The sequence below is a fragment of the Micrasema longulum genome, unplaced genomic scaffold, assembly GCF_059751315.1.
Source record: "Micrasema longulum isolate JH-2025_06_02 unplaced genomic scaffold, ASM5975131v1 h1tg001072l, whole genome shotgun sequence".
NCBI lineage: Eukaryota > Metazoa > Arthropoda > Insecta > Trichoptera > Brachycentridae > Micrasema > Micrasema longulum.
Window position 1 is genome coordinate 215,470 of NW_028278260.1, and position 21,770 is coordinate 237,239.

The 21,770-nt window shown below is 32.8% G+C and overlaps 1 protein-coding gene across 2 annotated transcripts; it reads right to left on the reverse strand.

Moving 5' to 3' along the window:
* Positions 1 to 1,568: 1,568 nt before the first annotated feature.
* LOC148277187 (uncharacterized) lies at positions 1,569 to 19,889 on the reverse strand. Of its 2 annotated transcripts, none has more exons than XM_088233233.1 (8): positions 19,753 to 19,889; positions 18,168 to 19,383; positions 14,568 to 14,683; positions 14,126 to 14,292; positions 12,989 to 13,159; positions 10,569 to 10,876; positions 2,893 to 3,022; positions 1,569 to 2,735 (listed from the first exon to the last, which is right to left on the reverse strand). In XM_088233233.1, exons 2-8 carry the CDS (start codon positions 19,326 to 19,328, stop codon positions 2,641 to 2,643), a joined length of 2,148 nt encoding a protein of 715 aa, XP_088089359.1. In that variant the 5' UTR covers positions 19,329 to 19,383; positions 19,753 to 19,889; the 3' UTR covers positions 1,569 to 2,640. The 2 variants fall into 2 exon arrangements, with proteins under 2 accessions (XP_088089359.1, XP_088089358.1); XM_088233232.1 differs by having other exon boundaries at positions 2,351 to 2,735; positions 10,539 to 10,876.
* Between the last annotated feature and the right edge of the window lie 1,881 nt (positions 19,890 to 21,770).

The following is a 21,770-nucleotide window of genomic DNA, read 5'->3' on the forward strand; positions in this document are numbered from 1 at the left end:
CATCATTCCTGGACTGGCACCTGAAGCGTACAGACGATTGAACTACGCTGTATTTGGTTTATTAATGCAGTTCCCTATGAACTACTGGGTGTGGAAAAGGTGATGATGATGAAAATATGATTACATCCTCAGAGTAATAATTCACTAGAGAAGCCCTTTAGCTTTATTGCATAAAACAAAAACGTTCCAAATTTTTGGTTTGGTTTTTAGTTTAACAAATGCGTAATGGACGGTTTCAGTTTGCGCTTGAAATTCTCAATCTGAGTACCTACAGCCCATTGTATTGCTGTAAACTGTAGGTAACTTCGTAGTCGATATTCATAGATTGGTTTTTGTATGTATAACTATTAGCCAGTGGTGTGTTATTACTCTAAGATTACATCCAAGACAAGTCCGACATCTTCCCTGATCTTATTCCATTCTACCATGGAAAACAACAAAGGTAAATAAATAAAACATAAATTAATATTCAATGTATTTTTATTTAGAAACATGGCACAAATTACAATAAAAACTGTTAACAAACATTTCAGGATATTGACGAAACATATGTAAAGCACATTGAACACAAAGTTACGAATGCGTGACAACTCCTAGCCATCGGAACACAAATAATTTCAGTACACGTAACACTCACCAATTTATTACTCATTATTGCTTTTCTTTCAGTTTAACGATTTAGTACAGTCATACAGTCATCGTGCATGTTTCTTTATAAAATAACATTTTTTATCTTGAAATTAAAAGTTATACAATGTACGACCCTTGGGTATCTCCCGAATCATCATTGCGATATCAAATTCTCTTTACGTAACTAGAGCTTATTGTGTATTCTGTTGTCTCATTAAATTATTCAATCAAATAAGAGACATTAAATAAAAATATGAGAGGTTAAAATAGAAATATATAATGAAGTCGATACTTGGACAGATGGTCTACCGATATCTGTCTGAACAAGTCAAATGGGATTTACAAAAGAATACAAAAATAATATAATCAAAATTCACAACACGTTGCGCAATTTTATAAAGAAATAGCTAAATATTGGTTAGATAGAATTCTAAAATAAAATACACATTCTTCAGAACAAATAAAATTATAATATCCATTATTAAATACATTTAAAAGCAAGTAGATATTTAATCTAATAGCATTGTTAAATTTCATTTTAGCTAGGCTAGCTTTATTGTAGAGATTTGAAATCAGTATTTACGTACGGAAGTACAAATTAATTTAGTAAACACTGTGGCGAAGACCATAAGTGAGAATATACAAATTGTCGAATCATACTAAAATAAGGACAAATAACCAAAACTGACGGTATAATACATACAGTTCTACGAGACCTAAATAAATGAAACACATGCGGTTGAAGTTTTACAGTTGGGGAATACAATATGGGATTGTAAAACAAGTGTGAAACTAAGATTAATATTCTATTCCCTATGCCTCTTACTTCTAGGAGAAAACAAGACTTCACATACACAATCACTACATCTTTCCCACATTTCTTAATAAATGAATCACCTTTAGTTTACTATGAATTTAACACACTTGTCATTAACTACTTTTCTTTTGTCGTCGTAATTGTTCCATATATTATATGTATAAAGAATAAACTTTATCTGAGTCTATTCTAAAGGAGATTTTCATTAAATGACAATTTAGCAATATTCCTCATTTCGTTTACTTACATCTACGATTAGGGCTAAGTATCTCAATCCATTCTGTTAACTGCTAATGCACTTATCTTACTTGATAATTTTGTTAAAACTTCGTTATTTCGAATGCTTATCCTAACCCAACTCATTTATAAATCTAAAAACAATATTTTACAAGTGGAGAACGAGTTTGCTGTAGAAGAGGAGATAGAGAGGGATCGCTGAGTAATTCCAATATCTAACGAATATTTCTAAATTAATCCAATTGGTTCTGGCTTCCCCTAAAGAAGGGGACGTAAGAGTTACAGCCCCGAAGTAAAAACTGAGTTTGTGAAATTTATATACCTAAAATTAATTATATAATATTACAATTCCACACATACACGTATATAATATAAATCGTACAAACAACATTCATACGCCTAACAAAAATTGGAAAATTAATATAAACTTTTCTATAAGTATGAACCTCGCTTTAAATAGTTAAATCGATAAGGGAATCGCAGACGAAAGGGAATTCGCTAACAATAATCTTCATTATATTTCACCACCAAATAAGGATAATTCAAGTTGAAAAATTTATTTATACCAAGACTTAATTAAATTTTGCGTATCGACAATTAACTTAACTTAACTTAAGGCATATATGAACATCACCGGAATTATAAGTTCCCAACAAAAATATTTAATTTTTGATATAAAATTTTTTGACCGAGATATGTAAAACAAAAATCTATAGCTTTTTTACTTCGGCAGTGAGCTTCGTCGACCGCAGTAAAATTTCAGACTATTGTATTAGATTCTAATAATTTACTCTCAAAAATAAATTCCCCTATTAGAAACCTGTTTTTCATCTTAAGTCTACACTTTTGATTTGTACCGAGACTGAGCGGACGAACTCCGACAGATTGCACTGAACAATCAATGAACAAAGGACATTAGTATAAGAGGTTGCGTGTAGTTGACAGTGGGAGGTGTTTTATTTCTTAAGTGGTTTTCGGGAGGTCCTCGCTGTCTTCCCCGTTGAAGTCGAGGGAGTGGGGGCCAACTGTGCACTTTTAGCGGCGGCTGCAACTAGTTCAAACATAAATATTATTAAAAGAGAATGTGAATAATTATCATCACTGTACTCCAATCCGCACCCAATAGTGCGCAGCATTGACAAACTAAAAAAACTTGTTATTATTACACCCGTTTCAATATAATGTATTTGACAGTAGGCAATAGATACCTTTAGCTGGCGTTGCCCTGCTCGCCTTGCCCTTGGAAGTGCTGGGCACCGGAGTGGTCACTTTGGCCGGAGTCTTCCTCTTACCGGGAGTAGCGGCAGCTGTGGGAGCCTTAGTAGGAGTGGTGGCCGTCTACCGAACAATCCACATAATCAGTTGCGCTACAATACGCAAACGCTACAGAATCAAATCATCCGACAATTTTGTTCAAATCAGAAAACAATCAATTTATTGTGAATGCAGTTAGTTGGTAGAATTACATATTGCTAAGGCAACTAAAATAAAATTTCACTGGATTAAATTTTACTTTTAATTATTAATAGAGAATAGCATAATAATATACTCTAGTATATAAATAAATGTAGAATACAAATAGTCAATTTTTTAAACCTTAATAGGAGTCCGAGTACTGACGCTAATGTGTGAAAGTATACGGAATTGGAAAACTAGAATGAAACTAGGTTGAATGCTGTCAACATGAGTGGTAAAAAAATGTACAACATATTGAGACAAGCATTATCAAAAAAAAAAGTGCTACTGTATTAGTCTGCACATGTAGAGCGAAAAAATGACAAAATAAAGTCACTAACACTCGCTAAAAAAAATTGTGAATTGATGGAAGTAGAAAATAAGAAAGACATGGCAAGTTTTTATTTTTAATTAATGAAGAATCTCATATTTTAAATTTTGATTTAAATTATGCATAAATCACATCAAAATAATATGTATGCATCAGATTTATTTATTAATTTAAAAAAAAACAAAATAACTTTATAATTAGCTAATGCTCTTGAAAAGTAATTAAATCTTCTGTAAAGTTGCTACTGGTATTTTTTTTCCTTTCCAGCATCGATATGTGTGAAGAGTGTGTCTTTAAACCACGAAGGTAAATAGCAGAAAAAATGAAAATGCATTAAGCCTTCTTTGAAATGATTCCACGTTCCTGATTTTTTTCATTTGCAAAAGAAAAAATTCTTAGACGATTAACTCTAAAGGGAAGCTAAAATTTTAAAATAAGGTAAGAATATTTATTTAAATTACATAAGATTTGCATATGAAATGTAACCAAAATATGAATTTGATTTGAACAACAGTAGGATGATTTCATTCTGAATAAAATATAGCAAATATCTAAATTTTTATAATGCGCATTTAAATATGTATATTTTTTTTAAAAAGCAGACACAAGAAAATTTTACTGAAATTAAAACAAAATTATTAAAAGTATATTTAGGCCAATTGAGTTTATGAGTTACAATATAAATGTAGCCTCGATGAGGAAGTTCAATGTTTAAAAAAAATAAAAATATTTTTATGTATGACATTATCATCTTTATATTATTGAAATTATTCCACTCATGACGTCACAAGTTTTCGTCGGTGAGGTGTGCTGGCATTTAAAAGTAGAACTCTGGAGCTATCAAAATACACTAAATGTTGAAAGAAATTTCTACTGGAAACCAAAAATCAATCACAACACATAACAGCGCTATAATTGATTGATATTTATTGTTAACAAGAACTTGTGATGTTTCAAAGCAGTTTATTTTTATTAATTTTTCATACATGTTGAAGAAACTTTGCCGTACAATTAAATGCACTAATTATTGATGCGTGTAACCAGCAATGCCAACCCCCATCAAGGTAAAATCAGTAGATTCTTAATAATGAATCGGTAGATTTCAGTAAATCATTATCAGCTAAAACAGTTTCACAAAAATTATTAAAAATTAAACTGTTACTCATGACGAGTCACGCTGTCAATAACTGTTCTTTTTTAGGAAACAGTTTCACATTGAACAGGTTGACCACAATTTTACCGCGCTACTCTAAAAACAGTTTTTTTACAAAACAGTTTCGCATATCAGAAACAGTTCAAACCCTTAGTGAGTGGTGGGAGGGGGGGATGACTGCTGTTATGTCATCCAAATTGACAATTGTTCAAAATGTCAGTAGAATTATCAACACTGCGTGTAACAAAATATTTTTATACCCAATTTCCCATAGCACTGAACTTCCTCATTATTGAATTTATGATTTAGTCTCTTTCATGAGTGAATTTAAAAACATACAATGCCCAAATAAACACAAAAGCAATGAAAAGATGATAAATAAATGATCAGGCGCTGTCAAAAGTTCAACAAAAAATTGAATCGTGCCCACATGAAGAGTATACGTGATTTTGTTTTTTAAGAGTAATTCTTAGGCAAAGCTATATTAAGTCAATTTCTTTTTTAAATAAAACAAGGCTTATTTCACAAAATTCAATGATTGTCAATGGTACCTAGTTGCTATATATTATACTATTTTACGATTAAATGAAACAGTTTCTCGTTTTTTTTTGCATTTGTTTGTCCTTCTACGTGGGCACAATTCAATTAATAAAGCTTCATTGTTGGTGTTGCAATTTTTGTGATAAATTTAATAATTTCTGTCACAAATATTGTAGGTATATCCGAATTTTTGACAGTAAACACAGTTTAAAAAAATGGTTAGTAAAAACAGAACATATTTATGCATAAACTTTTATCCCATGTATTTTTTTAAATTTTTTAATTCTATTAATTAAAATTTATGTACCTAATACATAAATGTGTTATTGTTGTAAAGAAAATTCTTGCAAACAACTATATTTACATTTAAAATAGGTCAAGTAGGTAGTCATGTTTTATAATTATTTTGCACTGCATATAAAAATGTCTGCATTAATCTCTAGTGTCTCTGGCCACACATATGTGGATTTCTGTTTTTTTTTTTCAGTAATATAAATGATTTTTTTACACTGCCAATACTTTCAAACAACTCTTTACTGTATTCTTTTACAGCAAAAGCAGCAGTACAGCATTCTTTCGGCGGGTTATTATTTCTGTCAAAAATCCTCAAGTGGGAATTACTCAAAATGGCGTCCATTTATACTACTTTTTCGCTTAATAATGAGGATATTTTTAAAAGAAATAACGTTGTTAAAAGGTATTTAAGGCTTTCCTAATATATCTTTTAAAACTTGTAAAGTAATTTATTTCTGGTGGCCAGGTATGTCTCAGATCTCAAGAGGCTAAAACAGGTTGAACCTAATTAAACCTGGGTGTGTACCTATTTTTTCAGGACATTCGTTAACAACTGTTTTTGCAAAGGGTGTGTACACCCGTTTTTTACACCAGATCTTTGCCCATTGGACAGTTTTGTATGAATAAACGGATCGTCAACAAGGACTTCCGTTTCTCACCGGCCCGTTTTCACAGTAAAAAAACGGACATTAACAAAGGCCCTGAAAAAAACGGGTACACATCGGTTGCAAAAACGCCAGTAACAACGGGCCTTAGGCAGACTAAACGCAATCCAAAGAAATTGATTGCCACAAAAATGTAGTAGGTTATAGAAATTGTTATGTTATGTTGATAAACCATTATTGTTATGTTACTGACTGGTTTAAGTGATCGGCACGTAAACCTACTATGCTCGAGGTCCCAGGATCGATTCCTTTTTAGGGTTGACATGAAATATTTTATGATGAATACATTGATGGCCGCTACATAAACCATTGGATGTTGAAAACATCAACTTTTCAAGACAGCCGATTAAAAACATTAAAAAGAGCTGATTATAGATGACATACTTTATGATGAATACTACGTAAACTATCTATGTTGAAAACATTAGCTTTTTAGGACAGCCGATTACAGACATTTAAAAGAGCTAATTATTATTTATTGACATTATTTTCTTAAGTCATATGATTCACATAAAATTTACCAAGTACTATAATTCTGAATTCAAATAAGATTCTTTAAAATTATAGAGTGTGTTTTCAATCAGCTCTCCTGAAAAATTGTTATATTCAAGATACGATAGTTAAGTAGCTGCCATCGATAAATGGATTATATTATTTATTATAATCATACAATACATTATGTTTATTTAAGTATTTTTGAAAGGCGGTATTTGTGGGATAAATATTTTATGCATACATATTTTTACGTGATATAATATCTACATCAACCTTTTGCTGTATTCTACTTGAAATTCTATTTAATTTTATATATTTCAAATGGAACATTTTTGTAATATGCGAGTACAATATTTGTTTTGAGATTAAAATAGTTAATACAGCAAAAAATTGAGTCTGGGGAGCCAACAAATTGATAACTATGAAGATAGTAATTTGTATTAGTAAATTAATTAAGCAAAGATTACAAATAAATCCTCGTAATATTAATTACCTCCAATATTGTAAACATTACGCAAATACACATTAGAGATTACCTACAGTAAAATCTAATTTAGTAAATTGGGCAAGATAAAGGCTTCAGAAAGAAAGTCTGATAAAAAGTACAGAAATCATACACTTTTCTTTAAATTTATTAAATCAATGGAAGGAAAGAGGGCAATGAGATAATAATATTTTAACATTATTAAGTGTTTATTGTGGTATTTTTTTCAATGTGAAAATTGTATTTTTGACGTCTGAGACAACAAATATTTTGTCATAAAACATTTGCTCAACCTCAAAAAACGGAACCGACTGCAAATAGCTGACGGTGCAGATTTACGGTTGCTGCTGACAAAGAGTCCAATATAGACAATCTTATTAATTTGTGATACCATAGATCTGTACATAAAAAAATGGTGCATTTTTCAAATTAAAAAAAAATAAATACAGGGGGACATTTGAGTAATTTTCCTAATGAAAAGTGGGCAGTGTGTCAAATAAGTTTGGGAACCTGTGATCGAGATTATTATGTTTAGTATTTTCTGAATAAATTCCTTAACATTTTTATCAATGTGCTAAGTTAATTATAGATGCACTGCCCGTTTGATAATAAATATGTCTATTATACATGACTTCAATTGTGTATTTTGTCTTCTATAGAAGATTTTACATATTGTATTGTATTTTTTTAAATGTGTTTTTAGGAAACAAATACTTAGTTAAAATAACAGGGAGTTAAAATATGATTTCATTTACTAGAGTTCGTTATTATGAAGAATCCTAAAATACAGTTTACATCATGCACTGTTTTATAAAACCTAAATATTATTTATTACAGGCTTTTCTACGGGTTATTCATGCTTCTTTAATTGATATAAAAATACATGATTAATTAAAATAAAAAGAAGTATTTAAATCAATATGTAAATAAGATAATGAACTGAAGGCAAATAAAAAATAAAACTGATCGGAATTAAGGATATTTTTAATAGAAAATAAATGGTAGACGTGTTAGAATTCAGAAAGGCAGTATATTTTATGTTTTAAAATCATTAACAGTTTATATACTGTTTAGAAATTTTAGATAAATGCAATATTTCAGCACATTTTAAGAGAGATTTATGTCATTCTAAATAATAAAAACAAATGTCCATGAAAAAACTTTGAACTTAAATTTTTTTAAAGCTTTTATAGAATTATTGCAAAAAAAACAACAGCAATTCCGATTTACTTTTGGAAAATAATTGACGATAAATGTTTACTTCTTTTTATGAGGGTTTTCTCGAGCCAATAATTTAGTTCAACAAGCCACCAAATTTAATGCAGTTAAAAATTAATAAACGAGTTGAAGTTTCAAGAATTTTGCAAGAAACATTTAGGAACGGTTTGCTTAAATGATTTGTGGGGTATTTGTCTCCATAAAACAAAAATACAAATTATTTTACAAAAGTAAAGCCAAATTCCTATTTTATTGGAATAAATATAAAATTCATAATGAGGAAGTTTAGTGCTAAGGGAAATTGGATATAAAAAAAACGTTTACTTAAGCGCGGTAAAAATTAGAGCATTCAATTGTACAGCGATGCTTTTTGAAAATTTACGAATTAAAAAAAAATATTTTAATAAAAACAAACCACTTTGAACGACGTCATTAGTTCAACCAAATCAATCAATGACAAATTTCCGGTTTACGGGAAGCCAATTCACAAATCAGCAGAACTCACCGAAGAGAACTTGTGACGTCACACGTGGAGTATTTTCGAATACGATACATAATAGTAAAAAATATATTTTCAAACTTGATTAGATAGTCTATTGACAAATGAAAAAAAATTTAAAACCACTGAACATACTCTAATTTTTACTGCGTGTACAAAAACATTGTTTATATTAAATTTCCCATAGCATTGAAGTTCCTCATTCAATTTATGTTGGATCTTTTCCATGGACATACCCACACACTAATGAATTAATTCTTATAGAATCGATAGCCGTACTGTCTAACCTCTGTACCGAATGATATGATTTGGTAAAGCGATGTGGTATTTTTTTGCATATAAAAGGCAACAAATGCGATGGAACAAAAAAGCTATGAATTAATAAAACATAATACATATGTATATACATAGATAAATAAAATTTATATATATTTAAAATTTGAGTGTACTAAGCGGATGGTTTGTTAGTTGTAATGTTAGAGTGCATTCATATTGTGTAAAGATAAATACTATAACCACACTTTCTTGTTTTATTATGAACTCATTGATTTTCATTTTATAATATTGAAGGTAACGTATATGTATGCAGATTTATTTGCAAACACTGTATATTCTGCGAAATTTGATATTGAAAATTCAAAATGATGAACAAAGCAAAGCGAATGATAATTATTTGTTTACGCTCACAAAGATTTCCAATATCGAATTTCGAATTTAAATCTTCAAGTTATCAAATGTCGCTTCTGGAATATTTCGCGATGTGACTCAGTCAATTGCATTTAACATTTTAAATGCTTTCTTTGCATGTAATATATGGAATAACATTGGCGTGCGGGAGAAAACCATTTTTGTAATTCAAATAAATCAATAATAAAATTACAGAACTAGGAAAATTCACGAAATTATTTATAGTAAACTAAAAAAAACATATTTTACGTTTTGGTGTGAAGTGAATTATTTATCAATTATTTTTATTTATTCATCTTAAAGTACTTTTAGTTTTGTTCACACAAAATTCGGCCCCTTAGAGTCAGAGAAACGTATCTCAATTTCGTCTACTTTACAGGAGAGATCAAAAACAGGTTTAAAAAGCAGTAAATTTTTTACTTATTTTCAAACAAATAAAAACCTAATGTCACGTCAGTTTTTAAAAGTGTTTAAAAATATGTAAAATTTTTACTAATTTATTTATCTGTTTTTTTTGTATTTGTATCTCCTGTAAAGTAGGCAAAATCATGTAATGTTTCTCTGACTCTAAGGGGCCAAATTATTCGTAATGTAAACCATGATTAAAAGACGATTATTTAAATATTCCCAAATGAAGAAAAGAAGCAACTTGTTTTTAATTCAAAAAAATACTTAGGATGTTTATTCTAATAGTGTACTTGGAATAATAAAAAATTCTGATGCATTTTCAATTTCAAAAAGGAATAATAAATGAACCATGCGTCGCAGACTCATAGATCAGACATCCCACTGTTATTTATGACAATAACCTCAAAAAAAAATCTTATTTGAGTGAACGAAAAGACAAGGAAAAAAAAGTCATTTCTTATAATATTGATATTAAAAGAACATTTTTTTTTAAATCCCATGTTCCAAGTTTCTCCAGAATGCCAATGAATGGAGAAAAGTTTGGCGCGAACACTTGTGGGCTCCCCAAACGAATAAAAACGGAATAAACCAATGAAAATGAAATGAGAAAGTGATTGATACGTACATTCCTATAAATCCGTTGTATCATGCCTACCTTGCTTGTGGATGGCGCAATAATAACCTGGGATCTTTTTTCCTTTTCCCTGACGGGGGTTTTGGACTTTCTGCCCGGCTTCGGGGACTTGGCCGCCTCGGGCTTCTGGGCCGGGGACGGGGGCGGCGCCCGCTTGCTCCGGGCGGCCTTGGCTGGGGATGGGGAGGGGCTGGGGGCGGGAGGGGAGGGAGACGGCTCGCCCCCCGACTTGGGGGCAGCGCGCTTGCGAGACGGGGTGGCTGCTGGGGACGAAGACTTTCCTTTCTTTTTTTCTAGCTGCGATTCATCTTTGTAGAGCGATAGATCCACTAAAAGAGAAAATAAGGGATTAAGCCATAAGAAAATATTTCCTACCAGTACTTATTAATTCTCTTCGTAATTCAAGTATGTATTTTCGCTTTTAACCTTTTGCACACTGTTGCACAAACAATAGATGCATTTTTTCCCTCAAAGACCCTTTAGCACCTATTAGCGAAAGTAAACATGTTACATTACACAGTTGCTGTTGCTATTCTAACGTATACACTGTAAAATATGTATCATGCAGTTTTAACTGCGTATAAAATAAATCATTAAATATGTTTGCAACGTAATAAAATCGAGACGAATTTTGAACTAAGCAAAAGTGAGGATGAGTTTGTTTTTAATATAAATACCGTATATTGCAGATAAGACGCATCGCATCATAAGATGTAACCCAATTTTTGGTTGTCCGTCTTATGGTCAGGATAATACGGTATATAGCTACAATAACTAAGTAAATTTGTAAGAAACCAGACTTAAAAGGGCATAAAAAACTTAAGTAATACAGGTTAACCCTTTATAGGACACCTAGAACAAAGCGGTAAATAAAGTTTGAGGAGAATTGAGGTACTTATTTTCTAATATTTCATATTAACAATAATTTTAATGTCACAAGAGCATCGTAATACACTGGTAGATCGGTCAGTTTTCTCAGCTCAGCTTTGTCAAATGCAATATGTTCGTTATTAAAAAAAATAACATTTTAATAGGTTTGCAAATTTTTATTTTTTATTTTATTTTATTCAGAAAACATAGAGTCATACATAATAAGTATTGAAAACAACAATTTTTTAACATAAAAAGAGCAATTAAGTTTTCATAAATTATGCAAAAGATGTAAACATTAAATGTGACAAAAAAATAAATAAATAAGAAATTCAAGTGAGAAAAGAATAATTGTTAACATTTGCGTTTTCCATGGAGGTTATCGTTGGCAATAAATTAAAATAAATAAAAATACCAAATGCACACTCTGATCCATCCACGCACACACACATGAATGCACATATAAAACATACACAAACGTATATATATTTTTTCTCTTTTTTGTACTTTCATTGATAACTTTACATATAATTATTATATAATATGGAAACTTCACTGGTCCATTAGAGTTAAATCGAACTGTGTAAAATATAAAACAATGTAACAGTACTGTATGTTTCCTGAATAAAAGAAAAAAAAAACATTACATGTGGCACATAAACAACTCAAGATGCACATTCAGCAACTATCCCAAATAATCAACCCCATGAAGAAATTTTCTGTATAAATGCAACGTGCAGTTAAAAATGTCTACATCAATACCATTATAATTTTCCATTATAATTTATACAGGCACCTCTAATGGATGAATTCGAGGTATAATTGTTTTTACAAGTTGGTATTTTATAAAGTTTTTATAAAACTTTTTATAAAGGGGAATTTAATCTGGTATCCAATATTTTGCAAAAGATACGGCGAATAGCTCATATTATTTCAAATTTTGGAAAGAAAAATTAAATCACATGTAAGGCGCCTTTTTTGTAGAGAAGCTGTAAATCAACACAAAATATGTGTCCTATAAAGGGTTAAAGAAAAGCTATTTATAGTTTTACTGTTAAGTTATACAGAAGAAAAAAAAATTGTGAAAAAATTGTTCGAAACAATTTTTTTTAACATAATTTCCACATTTTGTAGGCACTTGCGATAACATAGCACAAAGCGAGGCACAAGCCTTCGTATTCCCTCTTCATAAAAGGGGACACCCACTTCGTTCCTCGTCGTACACATTATTCATACTGCCATTGAAATGTCTCACCCATCTCCTTACAGTCGAATCACTCATCACATGTTCTCGGTACACCTCAAAGATCCGTTGATGAGTGACTGGTTTAATGTTCTTCATATAAAGGAAACGAATCAGACTTTATCTCACAAGCAATTTCAAAGAAGCACTGCGAAACGTACACAACAGTCAGGTTACTCATAATTGCGTCAACTCCTTAGAAATAGGTCAGGGCAAGTACCACGCATGCGCGAAACAGCCATCACAACGATGTGACGGCAAGGAATACAAAACAACCGATTTTCTGGATACACTCATAATAATTAAAATAGCGGAATGTTTAACTCACAGCCATCTGGATGCTCTTCTGTGACGCTGGAGTCCGGCGCAGGCTCCCCCCTCTCGAGGGCCAGCGCTCTACCGAGAATGCTCTTTGTTCTTGCCAGCTCCGCTGCTCCCAGTCTCAGCCCTGAGTTGCGGGCTCGCTGGAGGGAGAGAGTCGTCAGGACACAATCCATATCTGAAATATTAATATAATGTATAAATACAGTGGAATCTGCTTGTGATTACTATGGGATCTGCACCCTTTCATAACAAAAACCAGTTAATCACATTAGCGCCATAATCCATAATCACATAATCACAAAGCGCCCTTGAGGTATTTTGTTACGAAAATGGCGCTATATAAGTTATCCATAATAATAATAATAATAAGCTAAAGATAAACAAAAAAGATTTCACAATAATATGCACTATTATTTTTACACAAAACATATCTGATTTCAAAAATAAAAAAAATTATATGTTAGGTGTTGAAATAAGTTGTGTCTGTTTTTTTCCAAATATAAAAATGAGTAACAAAAGTAGAAACAAAATGATATGGTTATACGTCATTAACAAATTACAACAGGGATGGAGAATACCTTAAAGAAGGGAATATGGAATTCTAGGCATTTACAGGGCTTATGACCTGTCATTAGCTGGTTTAAGTGGCCACTTTACACACTGTGTAACATTCACCATTTTGCCTATGTTTGAACATCCATATTTCTTAAATTCTTCCATTTGATGATTTTAGCGAAGTTAAAGAGCTGAAACCTTTACTGTTGTGAACATATTCATCTGACTGAATTATTTCACATAAGTAGGCAACGCCTGAAAACAATTTTCCAATTTTTAAACTTCTTCTTGGACCAGTTGGTTTTATTACAATATTTGAGTTTGTCCAAATATTGTAATAAAACCAACTGGTCCAAGAAGTTTAAAAATTGGAAAACAAAGGCCACAAAAGAGAAATTTCTCTGAGCGAAAGTCGTATATGTTTTCGGTATTACATAATTCAAATGTGTATTACATTTTCTTAAAAAATATTATAATCAGTGCATATTTTCCATTGAGTTATAAACAAGTGGTTAAAAATTGTCTCAAAGTTGAAACATTCGGGTAAGTAAATGATAAGAACACAAATATCAAATAGAAATATTACCAGTTACATCGTAGAAATCGGGGTTGTATATTTCTCCTGATGGGTCCGCAGCTTTATCTTGTGATAGCCATCTAATTTTTATTTTTTTGGTCGATCGGTAAACGTTCTGAGTCGTTTGACACACGTAGAAGCCGCCTTCGGTGTTCCGGACAGCCAGGAATTCATTTCTAAAAGAAAAATTATTTAGTGATCACTGAATGAATTGGAATGGGACAGGAAACGACAAGACAATAATCCAGAGAAACAAATGAAATTAAAATAAAGCAAATTTGTTTGTAGGCACTTATTTTTATTTTTACTCTTACTTTAACTTCACTAGCCAGACGAGACAACGTGGCAACGTGACTTGAAATAAAATGTTTATATTACCCGTTTTAGTTATTTATAGTGTTTTTAAAAATTACAAATAAATACATATAAAATGTATATATAAAGCACTTACTTATAGAAAACAATTAGTTTTTCATCACTTTGCTTTGTGGGGGTTGTTCTTCCTTGGTTAGCTGATAGTTTGGTCAGCATAGCCAACTCGGGCGTAGGAATTTGATACGGCTGAACCTGAAATTACAAGATCGATAAATAATGTAACAGAGATAAAGAAGGAATGTAGGTAGCATTTGTCTACAAACAGATAGATATAAACAGACAGATAGACGGAGATACAAAATGCTTCAATATTACCACAATGGATGACAAAAGTGTAAGTATTTTTTTTAAATTTCACATCCTTTTCTTAAATTTTTTTTTATTTATTTTACAAAATAGTCTTAAATTAAAGTCCTGCCGAGTTGCATACATACAACTCGTCAGCAGGTTCTTATAAATTACATCGATTATTTACACTTAACCTACATTGACAATAATTTTACTTGAAAAACAATTACATATTACATTATGAAAAATTAAAAACTATCACTAATACAAATTTTTTTTTTCTAATAACCATAATTTGAGCAAACGTCTCACTCCTGTATTTAACTCAGTATTTTTAATATTATTTGGTAACATGTTAAATACTTGTTTTGAAAACATGCCGTTGACTGTGAGCATATCCGAAAAAAGCCACAAAAAAAAGAAGAAGAAGACTGTGAGCATGGATAGTCGAGTTAGAACCTTATTGTCCATGAATTTCAAACAAAATATGAATAATTTATTTATTTATTTTATGGTTACATATTTTTTACAGCAATTTACATTGTTTGTAATAATAACAGTAGATTTAATGCGTAGAAGTTAAATGCAGATTTTTTTATTTTGTAATTAATCTAAATATGTAAATCGTTTCAACACTTAAGGTAAAACTACACTAGAGCGGCACTGCATGGCGCTTTGCAGCAACATGAAATATAATTTACACTGTTTTGGATTAAACTAATCACACTAAAGATGAACTAAACTGCACGGCACTCTATACACAATTTTGTCGCGCAGCACCGATGGAGTCGTAATGCGGTTCGACCTTCACGAGAAATATGGTAAATCATAGACATGCGATTTATGACCTTATAGTGCACGCATTTTTTACAAAATTTGAATGATTTTTGCAGTTCTTTGCAATTTGTTCAGAACTGAAATTTAAAATTCAGCTATGAACTGAATCTCTGACATAGTACAGTATGGACGCCAGAACTAATAATATACGATTTTAATCTCGGCGGTTTCAGTACAGATTTTATTAAGAAAAAATACTTCATTACAGTTCCTTAGAATAACATTACTATGATAATTCACATAGTATGGTAGATACTGTTTGCCAATTTGTAACAATATTAAGCTAAAAGTTAATAGCAAACTTTACTCCACATAAAGATATTCCCGGTTTGCGCCATACGAGAATATTGGAAACACAAGCATACGGACTATGTACATTTTAGTTTCCTTCAAAATGCCCCGATCAGTCGAGTCATGGCATTTTTTTCAATTAACTATCGCCTACGTGGAATTGTACTCTAAAATATGTTAAGTTTAATAAATTAAACACTTGAATTTATCTTGAAGCACTATCGGAAAGCACAGATCTTTCCATCCACAGTTACAGTTCTAAACTAAACATGCATAAGGAAATTAAAAATCTAGGTACTGGCAGGGGTGGATAAAAAGGAGGGGTGGCTTTATATAATGGGAATATTGCGAGTAATGGTGAGGGATTTTACAATATCATATTATTAATTAATGTGTTTTTCTAATTTAAATATTGATGTATTTCTAGATTTTCTAAGCTATTCTTATTTGGTTTCTACTAGTTTTAAAATGAAGGAGTTTGATTTCATATGAATCAAAATAATGGTTATCGAAGAATGGAATCGTCCATTATGTGATTGGCGAATTCCGAGAAGGTGTATTGGATGTAAGGGCTTGACTGAGTTCTTTCATTCTAATTTTTTAATTTTTCGCTGTTTGGCGGACGTACTTATGGTTACAATCTTCACATAGGATCTGTCATATGCCACTTCTATTTAAAATGGTCTATATTTGATTTTGAATTATATAATTTTTTCCCTAAATTATTATTTGTATAATACGCAGGTTGAATATTTGAAGATCAGTACATAAAATTTAAAAATAAAAACACTAGAATATTTCATAGTCCCTGGAATGGCCCCTGAAACGTAAGATTGATCATCGTACCTTCATGTAGCAAAAATGATCAAGATACGCTGCAATTTGTATACCAGTGCAGTGCTCCATGCACTACTGGGTGTGGAAAGGGAATGAGGAACTTCAGCCCTACGAGAAATTGGATACAAAAAATGTTTTCTTGCGCGCGGTAAAAATTAGAGCATTAAATTGTAAGGTAATATTTCTTTAAAATGTATGAAAAAAAAATTTTATACATTTTAATAAAAACGCACTACTTTGAATGACGTCACTGGTTCGTTGTGCCAATCAGTTTTGGAGTACGGTATAATCGGTTGGGGTGGTGCGAGTGACACAGTTTTAAATAGTGTATTTGTTGCACAAAAATTCATAATTAAAATAATACTCAAGAGTCCCGATACAGACATCTACTGAAGAAATATTCCATAAATCACAACTTATGACACCAAAACAATTATACGCTAAAACATTACTCACTTATAGATTCAAAAACTACTCTTACTCAAATGAAAGACATAACCCCCACAATACATCACATACAAATAATATAATCACCAGATCCTCAACACATAGACAACTTAAACAAATACAAACTAACCACTTTCGGACAAAGGGATTTTGAGCATTATTCAATTGAAATCTATAACCTACTTCCACTATCTATTAAAACAATTAGTAATAAGAAAAAGTTTAAAGAGGCTATAAAAAAATGGATAGTGGAGCTAGGTAGAAGTAGAATGGATTGTCTCATTCGCCCATACCAATACTGAATCAACTGCTCCACTTATGTTAGTTTTTGTTATTTTAATTGTGTGTTTTGTAATATAAATAATATAGATGTACATAAATACCTTATTTTTAAAACTGTCTGAATATTTGTTAATTATGTTTGTTTTTTAAGTTAGTCTTCTTTGTTTATTCTCAAATGTAATTTCAAAAAACTAAATTGTTAAGTGTCCTCGGCACGGGAAACCCCAGTGAGGTCACATTATTTTTATTATTAATTATAGTTTGTAAGCGAAAAATATGAATAAATAAAATAAATAAATATGAACCATCCAATGATATGACAGCTTTGAAGGATATCCGGTTTGGTCACAGTAAACAAACCAATCGGAAAAACTGTCATAGAACAACCTCTGACGTCACACGCGGTGTAATTTCAGAAATACAAAACTTAAAAATAAAAAATAGGCTTAGTTTAACATTCTATTGACAAATAAAAAAGACACTGAACTTCCTCATTATGATGATGATGATGATGATAGATATTTATGCTTAGTTTATAACTACACCTGTAGATGGAAAGATCTGCAGTTTCCGAAACTAATGCTTCAAAATAAATTTAATTGTCTTAAAGCAGGGTTTGATTTATTAAATTTAATCATGTTTTTCCACAAAGTTAATGCCGATTCAATAAATAATATACTAAAATAAAATTTACCTTGGTTCGGTTTCGCTTGCTGGCTCGACCATCCGGAGTCATGTCTGAAGGAGAATCCGGATCAGCAGTCGGCTTCTCCTTTGGGGTGGAAGGGGCTCTCTTGGGAGGACTCGGCCCATCTCCGCCTTGCGATGGCATCTTAACATCCTTTTTCCGCTTTCGCGAGAGAGTCGGAGTCACCGTCGCCAACTTCAGGGTGGACTTGGGCTTCATTTCTGTTTTTTGTCTATTTTTTTGGGTGGGCGTCACTGGAGACTCCAGTTTGGGGGCCGTATCCGAGGGTGGGGAAGGTTCGGCGACTACTTCGGATGGTTTGACCGGACTGGGAGCGGGCTCTGCGGGCGGAATCTCTTCCTCGGGCTCGTTTTCGCTTTTCTCCGCAACGCTCGGTTCAACGGGAAGCAGCTTCTTCGCTGGCTCCGGTTGTTCGACTATTGGGCATGGTTTTTCTTGTACCGATTCTTTTTCGATATCTTTTGCGGGTTCGGGTTTAACTTCTATATTGCTAATGTCATTTTTAGGGGAAGAATTGTTCGGTTGTGCGTCAACCTTATCATTAGTAGTCGGTTCTATAATTTCTTTAGAGCTATCGGGTACTGCGGGTTCTTTGCAAGATTCGGGCACTGCGGCTTCGACTTCCGCGGGAGCTAACTTCTCGAGGCACAGAGCTTCCGCGCCGGCTCCAGGGGGGTCAGAAGACGGTTTGGGAAGGTCGGAATTCTCACTTTCGGGAACAACGTCGGCGACCGCTTCCTTGTCACTGGGAGTGGCGGATTTCGGAGGGGACATATTTAGTGTTTGCGCTTCGGGCGCCGACGTGGTGGGAGCCTCGACCTTGGGCGGCTCCGCGGTGCCGTTGGCCTGGCCGGCCTGGTCTTCGGCCGCGGGGCTCCTAGTGAGCGCCAGGGGCTGCGGGGGCGCGGGCTGGCCGGGCGGTTTGTCCTGCACGAGGCTGAGCGGCGCTGAGTGGTTGGCCCCCTTGCCGAAGGAGGGCGGGCCTACGTGCGGCAGGTGGCCCAGGAGCCCCATGTGGGCGTGGTGCGCGTGGCCCTGCGAGTTGTGGTTCTGGCCCCCCACGCTGTTCATGGTGGAGGAGTTCTGCGCGGCGCCCGCTTGCCCGCCCGCCCCTTGAGGTAAAGCCGGCTTTAGTGCTGAACTCATTTACGTATAATCCGCTTTAGTGAAGATCCTCGCGATTGTATATCGCGCGACAGGTCTAAAATAGAAAGAAATAACAAATAACGTCACTTCGAGTAAATTGCAAACGTAAACAAATGTTCTAATCGGTGCGAGCATTCCGCGTACTTTCCCTCCATAACAAAAAAATAACAATTGCGCAAAGGCAAATACGGCGATAGTGCCGTGAACGGATAGTTTCGCGGGCTCCACGCTCAAAAATCGAATAAAAAATAAAGAAAAGCGGAACATAGGGTCGCAGAAACACTCGCAAACAAGGTAAGTTATGGGTATATTGCCCGCGGTATCACGGCTATGTTACCGCGAGCAATAATGCCCTCCTATAAGAAACAAACTTTCTCAAGTTAATTAGCACCAGTAAAATAATCAAAGCCGAAATGTTACTTACGCGAGCATTAAATGAAAAACTTTTCGTTGTACTCAGATTTGCAGAAATACTCCATCATCGGGGTGAAAACAAACCCAATATTCTAATTTTCACTCGACGGCGGACAGGTAAAGAAGTTTAGATGGCGTCTGTGCAATGCGCATGCGTCAGTTTTTAGTCACTGAACTCTGAATATTTTCCATTTTAACGTCCAATGGATAAGTGCCTACTTAGTAACCCGATTTTTAGCAGGTATCTACTTACGTTTCTTATCCATACAATATTTCAATACACAACATATTGCATATTTTCTCATTTTTATTTTCCTGAAAAATCACCTGAGAAGCGCTTATACTTTGGAATGTATTTTCAAAGACCGTCAGCTTTGAAATAAGTGAAAATGACTATTTCGTCAATTGTATTATTTACAAGCATGTACAAGCTCTTTTTGCATTACAATAAAATAACAATTAGAATTGGTTTTTTTTAAATAAGAAAACATAAATACTGTTATTTTCAACGCAAAAGGGAAATATCACCTTTTTTATAAGATTCTTAAAGTAATAAAAGAGTCTATGAAATACTCTCGAGTAAAAAAATATTTTTTGCTATTCATTAGTAACATAAAAAAGATTTTTTTTTTTAAAATTTTGTATTCCTGCAAAAACTGTTATTGCATTGGCCACACCCCTAACACGTCACAATTCATGTTAATTTTGAACTTTGTTTCTAACTTTGCAAGTTTTTATCGAATATCGTCACGAATTTTGGCGTTCCAGTTATCAATGCCAAACATGTCACGCTTTTCTAGTGACAATTTTTTTATAATTTATTTTTTAAAGTCATGTATTTCTCCACAATTTCTTATTGATTTTGAAAATACAATTAATTATTCTAAATCAATTTTATATATTTTTATTGGTATTCTTGGTATGTGATGTTTCTCTATTAGCAAATTACTTTGGGACCTCAATTGGAGAATACATTTTCAATGCTGAAAGAAGTGAGTAAATAATTTAAACATTCCTGTTTTTAGTGTAAAAATAAAAACACATTTTTGTAGTGATTTTTATAAATGCACAATATTTTTTCTGGGTTATTATGCCGTGTGCCTTTTGTACTATTTACCGACATTTTGAAACGCATTACGGCGTCTATCATCAGGATTGATGTATCATAGATCACAACCTTAATGATGGACGCTGTGATGCGATCCGATACGTCTATAAATAGTACAAACGACAAAGCAAAATAACCCAGAAAAACTTATTTTGCATGTGAACGGCCGTAAAAATCTAAAAGGTGAAAATTTTTTCGTGCGCAATTTTACGAATAAATTAATAACATGGACAAAAAAAATTAGTATCGACAAAAACAAGAAAGGAGTTTTGCGTTGATCTAGAGGTGTTAAGCGAATGTATTGCGAAAATACGGCTAAAAAGATTCACGATGCGAATGTTGATGGATGCAAAAATCGAGGCTGAGAAATATACGGTATCACCAAACAGAAAAAAATACTTCTCGGTGATGTCAAAAGTCAGAATAATCGTCGCGCATGCATGAGAAGGCGTATGAATGTCGAGGAAGTGAAATCGTAGGCAAATATAGAGCGACATGGCTTTATATTCTCTCTGCCTAGCCTTACAGAGAAATGGCGTGTTGGTTTGTTGTTAAAAAGGTTAACATTTTTTAAATATAAATATTTTAGTTCTTTTCTAAATGACTTACATTACCTACCTACTTGATAACAATAATAATGAAAATGATACTACCATCACGCAAGCTGAGATTATAGAACGCCACACTCGTCTATCCTGGCATGCATTTCTAACTTCTTCCACATTCATGTATTTCGTCATACAAGCCCTTTCATTCTGTCTGTTTTTGACATGACCTGACTTAAGATTTTGTAAATAATACGTACAGGCATATCCCACGCCTGCTTCCCAATTTTGGCAAATTAATATTATGGTGCCACAAAAATGTTCTTCGTAAAAATATTTTTGTTTATAAATTATAAAACGAAAATTTTCTTGAGG

Excerpts from the sequence above, each read along its gene's own strand:
- LOC148277187 (XM_088233232.1), bottom strand. The coding sequence starts at position 19,328 with ATGAGTTCAGCACTAAAGCCGGCTTTACCTCAAGGGGCGGGCGGGCAA. Across the intron at positions 14,293-14,567 it reads AAACTAATTGTTTTCTATAA|AAATGAATTCCTGGCTGTCC; the intron begins GTAAGTGCTTTA and ends TTTTTCTTTTAG. Across the intron at positions 10,877-12,988 it reads AGAAGAGCATCCAGATGGCT|TGGATCTATCGCTCTACAAA; the intron begins GTGAGTTAAACA and ends TTTCTCTTTTAG.